General features: G+C 37.9%; 2 protein-coding genes across 3 annotated transcripts in view; one reads left to right on the top strand and one right to left on the bottom strand.

Annotated features, from left to right (window-relative positions):
• Positions 1-1,135, top strand: part of si:ch1073-396h14.1 (disintegrin and metalloproteinase domain-containing protein 10) — a 40,334-nt gene extending 39,199 nt beyond the window's left edge. Inside the window, exon 15 of the mRNA XM_014014204.1 lies at positions 549-1,135. Within this exon, the coding sequence (XP_013869658.1) occupies positions 549-653 (105 nt within the window). The 3' untranslated portion in view covers positions 654-1,135. The remainder of the gene's footprint in view (positions 1-548) is intronic.
• A 416-nt stretch (positions 1,136-1,551) lies between these two features.
• lpl2a (lipoprotein lipase 2 a) lies at positions 1,552-10,008 on the bottom strand. Of its 2 annotated transcripts, XM_014014205.1 has the most exons (10): positions 9,820-10,008; positions 7,503-7,699; positions 7,245-7,424; positions 6,880-6,991; positions 6,555-6,788; positions 4,603-4,845; positions 4,393-4,513; positions 4,018-4,236; positions 3,263-3,367; positions 1,552-3,183 (listed from the first exon to the last, which is right to left on the bottom strand). In XM_014014205.1, exons 1-10 carry the CDS (start codon positions 9,917-9,919, stop codon positions 3,159-3,161), a joined length of 1,536 nt encoding a protein of 511 aa, XP_013869659.1. In that variant the 5' UTR covers positions 9,920-10,008; the 3' UTR covers positions 1,552-3,158. The 2 variants fall into 2 exon arrangements, with proteins under 2 accessions (XP_013869659.1, XP_013869660.1); XM_014014206.1 differs by lacking the exons at positions 1,552-3,183; positions 3,263-3,367 and having other exon boundaries at positions 4,139-4,232.
• Positions 10,009-11,329: the final 1,321 nt, after the last annotated feature.

Below are 11,329 nucleotides of genomic sequence, written 5' to 3'. Positions count from 1 at the left end.
CTTCCTGATATCTGAGGCAGGAAACAGCCTTATATGGTGTTTTGCTAATTATGCTAATCTCCTCTCCTCGTGCACGAGCAGCTGGATACAAACAGGTGGAAATTACGCAGCTCATTTACACACTTTTCCTGAAGATAGAAGAGTTTGTTGAATCTGACGTGACATGTTTGTACGAACCCTTTGTACGAACAAAAGTAAGAGAAATTTAGGATAAGAATACGAACATGTTCTTGCATGAGGCCCATTGATTATCAACTGGGCTGGTTTTTCAGCAGGCTAAGTCAAGCTGCCTTATTCACATATTTGCTTTGGTTTGACTCTATCAAACTTGAACAGACCGCTCTGGAAGCTGGAGGGGAGGCAGGGTGTGTAGTGCCTCCTTTAAATTTAAAGAGACAGCCTCAAAATGAGTTGATCGGAGACATACCAACGAAAAGGAGTGAAAAGGGGGCTTGTGGAGTTATGTACAACATTCACATCATTAACATTCTGCAACACTTTCACAATCAGACTTTCATGATAAAGTTATTGTGCTTTATTTTCTGCAGGCTCATTGGTGGGTCATCCTGCTGGTTATTCTGATTCTGTCCGGAGTGATGGGCTTCACAGTGGTTCTGTGTGGCCAAACCCTGAACACCCGGGACTTGGACTGACCCTTGATGTCCACTTTCACCAACACCCTAGAACGACACACAAAACATGGAACCTTTAAGAGTCTATGCCATGTTGTTGAGATCCTTTTGAACAACTTTTGTCTCACATTAGTTTGTGATTTGAAAGTGACCTCTGAGGTCACTGAACACCTGCTCAGGCCTTCGCATGCTAGTCTGTCACCTGATACATCTGTTAGTCAGCATGCATCTGCATTTGCTTTTCCTTGGGGTACTTATTCATGGAAACTCTCCTGTGATGCTTGTGTTGTGGAAAATGTTTCTGCTAATTGTGGGATGGGTCAGTCCAGTTTTTCTCTGAGAGCTTAGATACTCTGACACTTTAATGCAAAGCCCCATGTCTCTTCAAAGATTAAACTGAGTGTATTTCTGTTTTGGAGACCATCCAGCTTTCCATCTTAATGCAAGCAGGAATTACAGCTGCTCTTAAAGAACGTTTTAATAAACAGACAATGAACATGTTAGCAATCTCTAATGCAAAACCTGCTTTTATAAAACATACAGCCTAATGCAAATCAGAAATAATGTTTTTTTTTTCTTTTCAGTTTTAGATAAGAGAAGCCTGTTTGGTTCCAGCATTTATTTTTTTAGCTTCAGACCTTTAAGAAAAACAAAGTGTGTTGAATCTGCAGCTGTTAACTCCATGTCACCTTGACACAATCAGAAATACACGCTGGCGTCACAACTGTGAGGACATCGAGAAATAGCACGCCTTGTTTTGGATAATCGAAGAATGCTTTGGACTTTTATATATCAGAAACGGCTGTGTGAGAGTTTAAGCTGTTAGTCTGTGGCTTAAAAATACTTTAAAAAATCTATAATAATAATAATAATAATAAAAAACGAGGGAAGCTTACTCAGACTGAATATGACCACATAAAATAGTCAAATTTAGTTTATTTAAAAAAATTACACAGTGCACTGACAAATTCTATTTACAATTTTATACACAGAAATAAAAACATACACTTTACACCGCAAATCAATTTGAGTAGCTACAGCAGCATCTCTTATTAATAAATCTATTTTCTTTGCCTTTTTTTTTTTTTTGGATTTTGTTTATTTAATCAGGACATTGTGCAGTTAAAACATAAAGATAAAAACATTTGATGCATTGCACCAGATTTAGCCTAAGGCAAATTTACATCTGTCCCTCCAGACAATAAAAAACAAAACAACATCCAACAGTAATAGAAATAAGAAAAGAAAATAACAGAAAGAGAAAAATAAAATAAAATAAAACATTTTGCCATTAATAATAAAGTACATAAACACCCCACCCTACTCTTCAAACACATAATTAAAAGTTATATCACTGAACATTCAAAAAAAGTTGTGATTGCAGTATTAAGTAGATTTTTGATACATGGATACAAAAATTTACTGTACAAATAACTTGCTTCAACACTCTATTCTTGTGTTGTGCAAAACATAAAACAACATTTCCATATTTTTAAAGTCACAGTGATTGCCGTACCGATCTCTGTAAAGCTTAAGATGCATTTTTTAAAAGTAGTGGAAATGTAATTATAAATAAACGTGAATATCCAGACAAAAACATACTCGTACAAAGAAAACAACACACAGAAAACATTCATGTTAGTTTCGACTTCGACCTCACAATGAGCTTCACAAAAATTACACATATTATAAGAGGTACGTGTGGCAGCTTTTGAGGTGACGGATGTCGTATTTTAGTGGTGTACCGTAATAAAACCTACCATGCAAGACCAACACAAAACAATAGTTTTTGTAAAATGTCATGAAACAAGCATAATGCAAAGTGAAAATTGGTGGGAAAATCCACAAAAAAATGGTGCCACAGTTGTTATTGCTCTTTTAGGATACACAAACAGGTGAAACAATTCTATCATATTGCTTTAAGGCCCTAAAAAATAAAAATAAAAGAACACATTGGTTAAATTTACACAGTTCATTTTTTTCCTTTAAAGACGGAAGTCTGTATGACAGTGGTTCCCTTTTACATTTCATGAGGTATTTTTTAACAAGATAACACACCTTCAAAATTAAATATAAAATGTCCAGTCCTCAGGCTTCTCACACTTACATTTCATTAAAAAAATAAAATTCTGCTACAGTTCTGTTTCACCTCTGTGTTGAAACACTTGAAAACAGTTTGAGTTTTATTTGTCACAATGTCATTCTTGTCATTAAAACAAAAAAAATATATTATTATTATTATTTTAAAGAGTTGTTTCTAAATGAAAGTAGCAGAATGTGAATGTTCCTGATCTTTCCTTGATTATTATTATTAATCTATTCAGACCATCTTTGACCATCATAAATCCCAGTATTTTTACAGTTATGTATAATAAACAGTCTTTTTTTTACAAAAGAATATACAGTATTTACATCCATCTTTCAATAACACAACTCTATACAAAGGTTTTATGTATCTGAGAAATTGACATGAATAAATTTTATATAAATTATGTGCTGACGTCGACAAAAAAGGGTATTGTTTCTTCATGTCTGTGATTCTGGTGAGACTCTGTGAACAAAATCAAAGTCATGGTTATACAGCAGCTCTCACAGCGATGTGTTGGCAACAAATGCAAAAACAAACTCACCTCATTATTCCTTTTGATTTCATTCTCCAATTACCCTGACATTTAACAAACGTGACCTCCTGAGATGGGCTTTGATTGTTGGGGTCTTTTACACAAAACACCATCCTGCAAAAAGAGATGTAGGAAAATATTGTTAATCTTAAATGTCTCTTCAATTAACAGTGCCATTAACAGGTGGTGAATACAGCCATTTAGTGATAACTTTAAAATAAATACTAATGTTAGGATAGGCTACGCTAACACCTGCTAATTAGCAGTAGTGGTTCATAATAGATAGTACACTAGCTTAAATGGTTAGCTAATTAGGAATGCACACAAATTAAACCTATGTTGTACACATTAGACTTAATTTTATAATAACTGAAGAGAAAATCAATATGTTCAAGGTAAATGTTAATGACTGTATGCTAACACTTGCTAAACAGCCCCAAACTCAAATTAAGCCTACATTATGTTCGCGCTGGACATAATTTATGCTCAGCTGATCAGAAAATAAACACTTTCAGGGTTGCACTTTAGTTAAAGTTAGTAGGAAACCGTTATCTAAGTAATGTTTTTAAGCAGGAATTTGCTGTTTATAGTTTAATTGTTGTAAATATGACCCCTTTCCATGTGCTGATCTTTAATGCACCAGGTTCAACAATTACGGGTCATATTATCTAGTCTATTCATAATAATGTTATTCTAAATGGTGACAATAATTATAATCCCTAGAAACATGCAAAACTAAATTTACAAACTATTTTTAAACTTACTTTTCTTGCGTCTCGCCAGCTCTGATGCGAATTTTGTGAACCTCCACATCGGCTCCGTCGGAGTCACCAGACCACCAGGAGGAAACCATCTTCAGCAGGTTGGAGGCTGACCAACTGTTTGTCTCCTTCCACCTAAACGTCAGCCTCACCAAGTCCCCAATGTCTTTTTCTGTCACCAGCAGGAAGGATTGTGTCTTTTTTGTCACTAGTTTATCCTTTCTGACAAGATAAAAAAAATACTTTCACTGTTATCCTAGTCAATAAGCATGATAAGTGTGTTTGTTTGTTTTTAATATACAACATACAGTATATTGACCCATTTATTATGCGTGTGTTTGAAAGATCTTTGATTAAGCTTTCAAACTGCTTACTCACAGCTTAAGCTCCAAGTTTTCAGCCTCTTCTTTGGTTCCATAAAGCGAGACAGTGAGCGAAGGCTCCATCTCTGAAATATTCACTTTACTGGAGAAGTGGATCTTCATCTGATAGTGGTAAACTGCAAATATTTAGGAAGCTGATTAACATGCATGTAGATTACAACATTAACTCAGCTCCAGATTAAATTTTTTGGGGGGGGCTCCTGACCTTTGAAAGGCATGGAAGCTCGGGTCTTGGTGTACATCTGAACGTGGCGAGCTCTCCGGACTTTGCTCACATCGTAGCCCACGGTGTTGCAGCGGCTCTTGCGGCAGCTCAGACACATGCCGCGGTCGAACATGTCACTGCTGCCGCACCTGTAGGCCTTGGCCACTCCCTGTTTGTTTAGCAGCGAATCGATGAACAGGTGGATGGAGCGCTCATGTTCGCACTTCACTGCGTCGGTGATAGCTGAAGAGACAAGCAGGAGACCCTTAAATCACACAGAGGATTACATACATAACATTTTAAAGACAAAAAGCAAAGTAAATATGTTATTACTGAAGCTGACAGACTGCATGCATGCAATTAAAAAGTGCATGGACATCTTTTTGTAACAAGTCAGTTAATTATTGGAATGGACTTTAAGTATAAAATACAACAAATGTTGGCAAATGCAGTTTTTAATTGTGAGGTTAAAAACTACGGTTAAAACGTAACTCCTGAATTATTATAATTTTTTAAAATGTGATGTCAAAAGCTCATTAATCTTAACATTAAAAATGCAAAAAACAATGTAAAAGTCTTAAATCAATGAGACAGAATGTTTTGTTAGGTTTTAAACTGGTCCAATATTTCATCAGGCTTTCTGAAGACTTTTCTTGAACTTTGACTGATACTGTATTTCACTCAGTTTTTTGCTGAATACCTGACCATTTACAGAGGAATGTTTTGTTGGTCGCCTAACGCTGACCCATAAATCATTCAGGCTTAGAGAAAATCACAGGGGCTCAACCTGAGTTGTGTTTATGTAAAATACTAAAGACAAAAGGAAAAAAATTGTATAGGTCCTCTGGACGGGTTCTTCAATGGTATTCACTAAAGACAATACCATTTGAATGTGTGTTCATGAGTTCATGTCAGATTTTTTTAATATACGGTAGATCTGAGTTTACAGTATTATTCAACTGCTCCGTATAGATTTCTTCATTCTATATTTATCTTAAGTCGCAATGGCTACAACATTCAGAAAACCTGATGAGCTGATTGATGATAAAGATCACTGCAGGAAATCACAACAAAATGTGGCTCTTTGGAAGCAAAATGTGAAGAAAATACAAAAGGGTTTAAAATACTTCCACTAAACAGACTATAGTGATAGTATAAACTTAGCACAAAAAAGTAAAGAAATTTGTGTTTAGTAGATTATTTCTTTGTTGTAACAATACTTCTTAGCAATAAATCTTATACTGTCAGAAAGCCTTTTAGATTCCCTTTTAAATGGTGCCACATTTGTAAGGATCATGCATTTGTGGGCTGGGCGGTAGAGCTGAGTATGTGCAACACGTTCTCACTCCCGACTCAACATATTGACCCTTGCTCAGGTGAAATCTGCGTCCAGTTTTGACGCGTTGGGTACCCCCCTCGCGTCAGTCATTGCCGTCCGTGGCTTTTCCAGGTTTCGCCACATAGGGGTCTTCGGGTTGGGGGTCAGTGGTTAATATGAAGGATCAGGATTAAGGTTTAATTGGAGGTACTGAGGTCGAGGATAGGCTGTATATGCCTGATAAAAGTTGAATTTAGGGTGTGGGATGGTTAGTTTTTGACCATTTCCTACTCTGTTCAAAAATGACAACGCACTCCTCCTCCTTTTCATCTTGTTAAGAACTGATGCGAAGGGGTACTCGACGTGTCCAAAACTGGACACAAACGGCTACCTGACCAAGCATCAATATGTTGACGAGTTGTGTTGCACAAATTAAAAATTTGTCAAAATTTCTCTGTCAAACAGCTCATTCTGCCGTTGCTATTGACATATGAGCTTCTTGTATCTCCAGGTGCAGCCAATCAGGTGCCCGTTATAAGATTTATTGTCAAGAAGCATTACAACAAAGAAAAAAATTACCAAACACAAATTTCCTTACAAAGTACATATGACAGAAAATCAACATTTGATTTACCAAACATTCCAAAGTTTGCGATCTTCTCCAGGGCCTCCCGGAGGTTGCAGCCCGGCTGGAAGCTGCCTCCATTGGGGTAAATGTCCACGTGGCCGATGGGCTGCTCGATTCCGATGCTGAGTCCCAGGGAGCCACGTGTGAAAGTGTGGAGGATGTCCACGAAGTGGGCGTCGTCTGGAGAGAGGCGTCTGTGGGCGTGTTTGCCCTCAAAGTCCGGACCAGCAGGATCCAGACCTTCAGGCCAAGCCAAGGACATCAGTGACCAAGTGATCCCCAGTGAGTGAATTGTGAAATATGTTTTATTGTATGAGGTGTCTTTGTTTACCAGTAATTCTTCCAACTTTATTGGTAGCGTGGCTGCCTGCAAATCCTGCCACATGAGCCCCGAGGCTGTAGCCAATCAGGTGGATGTTGTCAAGAGGCATGTTGGCAGTTTCCTACAGAACACGAGTTGAACAAAACACAATAAGACAAATATCTGAGACAATACTGATTTAACATTCTTGCTGTTTCTGAAGCTAACAGTACCATTTAGTTAGCACATGTCCTTCAAACACAGCAGCTTAATATGAAAGAAACGGGTACTAAGCATCTTTCTGGTCCCAAACGTCGACAGTTCAAAGGGGATTTATGTCAGTAGTAAACAAAAAAGATGCAGTTGACTGATTCTGATTTTTTGATCCAACGCACCTCGATCCAGTCGATAAAGCGAGCCACCTCCCGTCCTACAGCTTTGGTCTTCTGAGCTGCGATCACATAATGGTTCTGGGCCGAGCTGAGCCAGTCCACTACGATGACGTTGGCCGTCTGCTCCCTCTCGTACAGCGCTGACACCAACTTTGGCATCCAGCTTTCGAACATGCCACTCAGCTGTTGCAATGACAGAACATTCAGTTTTAAAACAAGCTCTTTGATAATAAAATGACATTCAGAAGGAGTTCTGCTTACCGTCCATCCATGGATCACCATGAAGGTTTTGGATGTGCTATTAAAGGCGCAGGCAGCCAGAGAGGCTGGTTTGTTGGGAATAATATAGCACAGGTCATCATCAGGATGGGAAGGTTTACGGAGGGAGAATTTAGCTATCGCCGCATCGCTGCCGCGTTGGTGATCTGACGAGTCTTTTAGAGTGTCTAGGAAGTTACCTGATGGATGAGATTTAAAAATTAGCTATTTGAGAATGTTATATTTAAAACTTCAGCTTTATTTAAAATGCAGATATTTACATCTTATCAGGTATTCTGTCTGAGATGCTAGACCAGGGGTCTACAACCTGTGGCTCTGGGGCCACATGTGGCTCTTTGGTCCCTTTGCAGTGGCTCTTTAAATATGTGACCAAACATAACAGAATAAATAGCTTTTTTTAGTATTTTTTTTGTGTGTTTATACCCACGACAGAAATCAGTTTGTATGCAAATATGTGATCAATACTACTCATAAAAAAGTAAAACACGTTAGCTCATGCTAGCCTGTTGTTTACTTAAATAATACAGCCTATTTTTCTCAAATCCATCAGAATTACCTTTAAATAATTTGAAGACTACATAATAAGAAGAATTAGAAGGGAAAAAATTAATAATTCAGTTGTACTAGTTTTTTTGAAATTCGGTATAAATAATATTCAGTATTTTTCTTGTTTACATGAATATGGTCTTTTTATTTGTCCTAATATGTATAATAATAAATAATACTATAATGATAGCAATATTTTTTAGTTTTATATTGTCACCTCCACTGACCGTGAAGGTTCCTGAGAAGGCCTTGAAAAGGCCCGCGGACCACCAGTTGATAATCACAGTTGCAGCTTGTTTTGTGGCTGTGGACACATTTTATTAGTGAGACAAGGAGCAGAAATGGCTCTTTTGATTGTAAAGGTTGCAGACCCATGTGCTTGACTAAAACTCTCCATTAACTGAGAGCTTCTCAATAAATGGGCTTAAGATAAGGTCAGAGTTCAGAGGGGTCACTTGGTCAGGTCTGGCCTCCACAGAGTCAAATCATGACTGTTTCTGACATCGGACAACAAACCAATCTTAACCAGGGGGTTGCTGGTATTAAGATGGAGACTGGGTGTATATTTTATAAGGATTCATAGAGTTTGCAAGCATTTTAGGAGCCAGTCTGCATATGATTACATTTGGATTATCTGAAAACTGCAGAGCTGCAAAATTTTGCTTCTTCAATATTCATTTTTGGATTTCCAATAAGAATAAATCAACCATCATTTTGAATAGAGCAGGGGTGTCAAACTCAGGGACACAAGAAATTCTACACTAGTTTCAAGACAAGAGTCAATTCTTANTACACACACACACACACACACACACACACACACACACACACACACACACCACCTGGGTTCCAGAAATGGGGGTGATTTGGGCTATAAGGGCTAATGCAAACACTGCGAACCTGGATTTGAACCCAGGCTGGGCCTTGTGGTGCAAAAAAAGCCAATAGAAATAAACAACCATTCACACTCTCACCCACACCTAAGGACAATTTAGAGCAGGGGTGTCAAACTCAGGGACACAAGAAATTCTACACTAGTTTCAAGACAAGAGTCAATTCTTATCGAATAAATTTTATATAACAAATTATTCTTATAGAAATACAAATTACCTTTTTCTAATTATATATTATGTAGTATTTAGAACATGATTAAGCGACTGGATAAAGAAAAAAGATTAAATTTAGAAAAACACATCATTAGCATTCACTATGCCTTACTCTCTACCAACATTTTTCATTTATTATTTCTTAGATACATTTTTTCACAATTCAGTAAATCAGTTATAAAATAGGAAAATCCTTACTTAAATTTCAATTACTTGAATTTAAAAGAAATACTAGAATAAAAAATAATCATTAAAGTTGATGCTCTGTTCCTCTTCAATCAAAGATTACTGAAAAATTTAAACTTGAATTTCTTGGCTTAAAAGTTGGCCAGCTTTCATGAGGAGAACATGTTAAATACAATGACAAAAGTAGAAACTATAAAACTATTTCACATTTAAAGTGTTAAATTTGAAGCCAGATAAAATGTTAATGAGGGCCAGATTTGGCCCGCAGGCCTTCAGTTTAACACAAGGAGAGGGTAGTGTTTGCATCACAGATGATTAAAGTTTATTTATGTCTAAATTCAACACTCATGCAGCTCACGTGAAGCACTTTTTGCACACATTTCTACACTCCATCCACAAGCTGTTGCTTCCTTTCTTTAATCCTGGAAAGTAGCTCTGATAAATGATGAAGTTCAACTCACCTAAAATAGAATCGGCGAGCTCTTCTTCCAGGGAGGTTCCGTGCTGCACAGCTGCATTCAGAACTGCGACAAACAGAACCCGAACCTGCCACGCGCTCATCTCTCACTGATTATTCCTGCTGAGGGGGAAAATGTTTTCTTGAAGTGAACCACAGCCTGCCGGGACCAGTTTCTGCTCGGGTCCTCCTGAGCGCACAGAGCTGTCATCTGAGCCACCTTCAGCCGCTTTGCGTCTTAAATAAGGTCCTGTGAAGTTCTGACCACTCATTGGTTGCGGACCCTCGGGCGTGTGGGGGGTGGAGGGATGTAGAAATGTGTGTAAAGTAAATCATTGTAGGCTGATTCGTGAGAAGAGTTAAGACTGAAGTCAGCTGAGTGGCCCATTTATGTTTTTATCCCACGTGTTTCTGCAATAAAACAGGCCAGGAGTGAGAATATAATCCCTGGTTTACTGCCTGTTTGTATTGATGCACATTATTTAATTTTAGAGCTACGCATTTCAATAATCAATCAATAAACAAGTAAATTGGACCATTAACTATCCAGGGAAAAAAATGCAGAAAATGCATACAAATCAATAGTTAAATGCAAAGCCTAATTAAAGTTATAGCATTCTTTGAAGGGGTGCATATCACCTTCAACCTATCTAACATGATGAGAAATGATGGAGTTGCACTGCAAAAACTGTCCATCTAACCAAGTTTTAAAATCCTATATCCAACCAAAAATTCTTTTTGATCTTGTTTAGAGACTGATTTACTAAACAAAAACTAAATCAGATTAATAATCTAGTTTTCAGAACGTGTAAGATTATATTTGTCTTGTTAGCCTGGACATTTAGAGAAAAATAACTCTGCCCGTGGAGTAAGAAAATTTTACTTGGTAAGATTCTTGAAATACTTGATTTGACTCAAAATTTTTCCTAGTTAAAGCCATTTTTAAGACATTTGTCTTTTCATGTTCTGTGATAAATATTAACTGTAGACGAAAAAGTCTGTAAATCTATCCATCTATTATCTTTTGCTCACTTCTTTTTAGGATCACTGGTGCCCAGGTCCAGCAGTCTGTCTGTGAGGGGTGAGGGAGACCCTGCACAGGTTACAAGTCCAGCACAGGGACACATCTTTTTGTGTTGTAAGGCCCGGTCCCAGTCAGTCTGGCCTCATTCTACTCCGACCCTGGTTGTGTTTGCTTTGAGCAGAGTCACGCTTCCATGTGGGTGGGATCATAATATTAAAAACATGTGTAACTTATTTTTGATTTATTTGTGACACAACAACAATGAACTACATCAAACTCAAAAGAAAAATGCAGAAAACTACATCCTGCAATGACAAGAGGGCAAGGTGACAGAGGACGGTAAGCTAATGGTGCGTTCACACCGAACGCGATTTCAGCTTCAAAATCGCAGCCAACGCTGAAGTCTGAAGCTTGTGCACTTTGAGGTCAGACGCAGGACAGTTGTTGAAGCGCCGCACGGCGACAGCCGCCCCGCGACAGCCGCCCCGCG

Source organism: Austrofundulus limnaeus, unplaced genomic scaffold (genome assembly GCF_001266775.1).
Source record: "Austrofundulus limnaeus strain Quisiro unplaced genomic scaffold, Austrofundulus_limnaeus-1.0 Scaffold111, whole genome shotgun sequence".
Classification (NCBI taxonomy): domain Eukaryota; kingdom Metazoa; phylum Chordata; class Actinopteri; order Cyprinodontiformes; family Rivulidae; genus Austrofundulus; species Austrofundulus limnaeus.
This window is presented reverse-complemented; position numbering and strand designations above follow the sequence as displayed.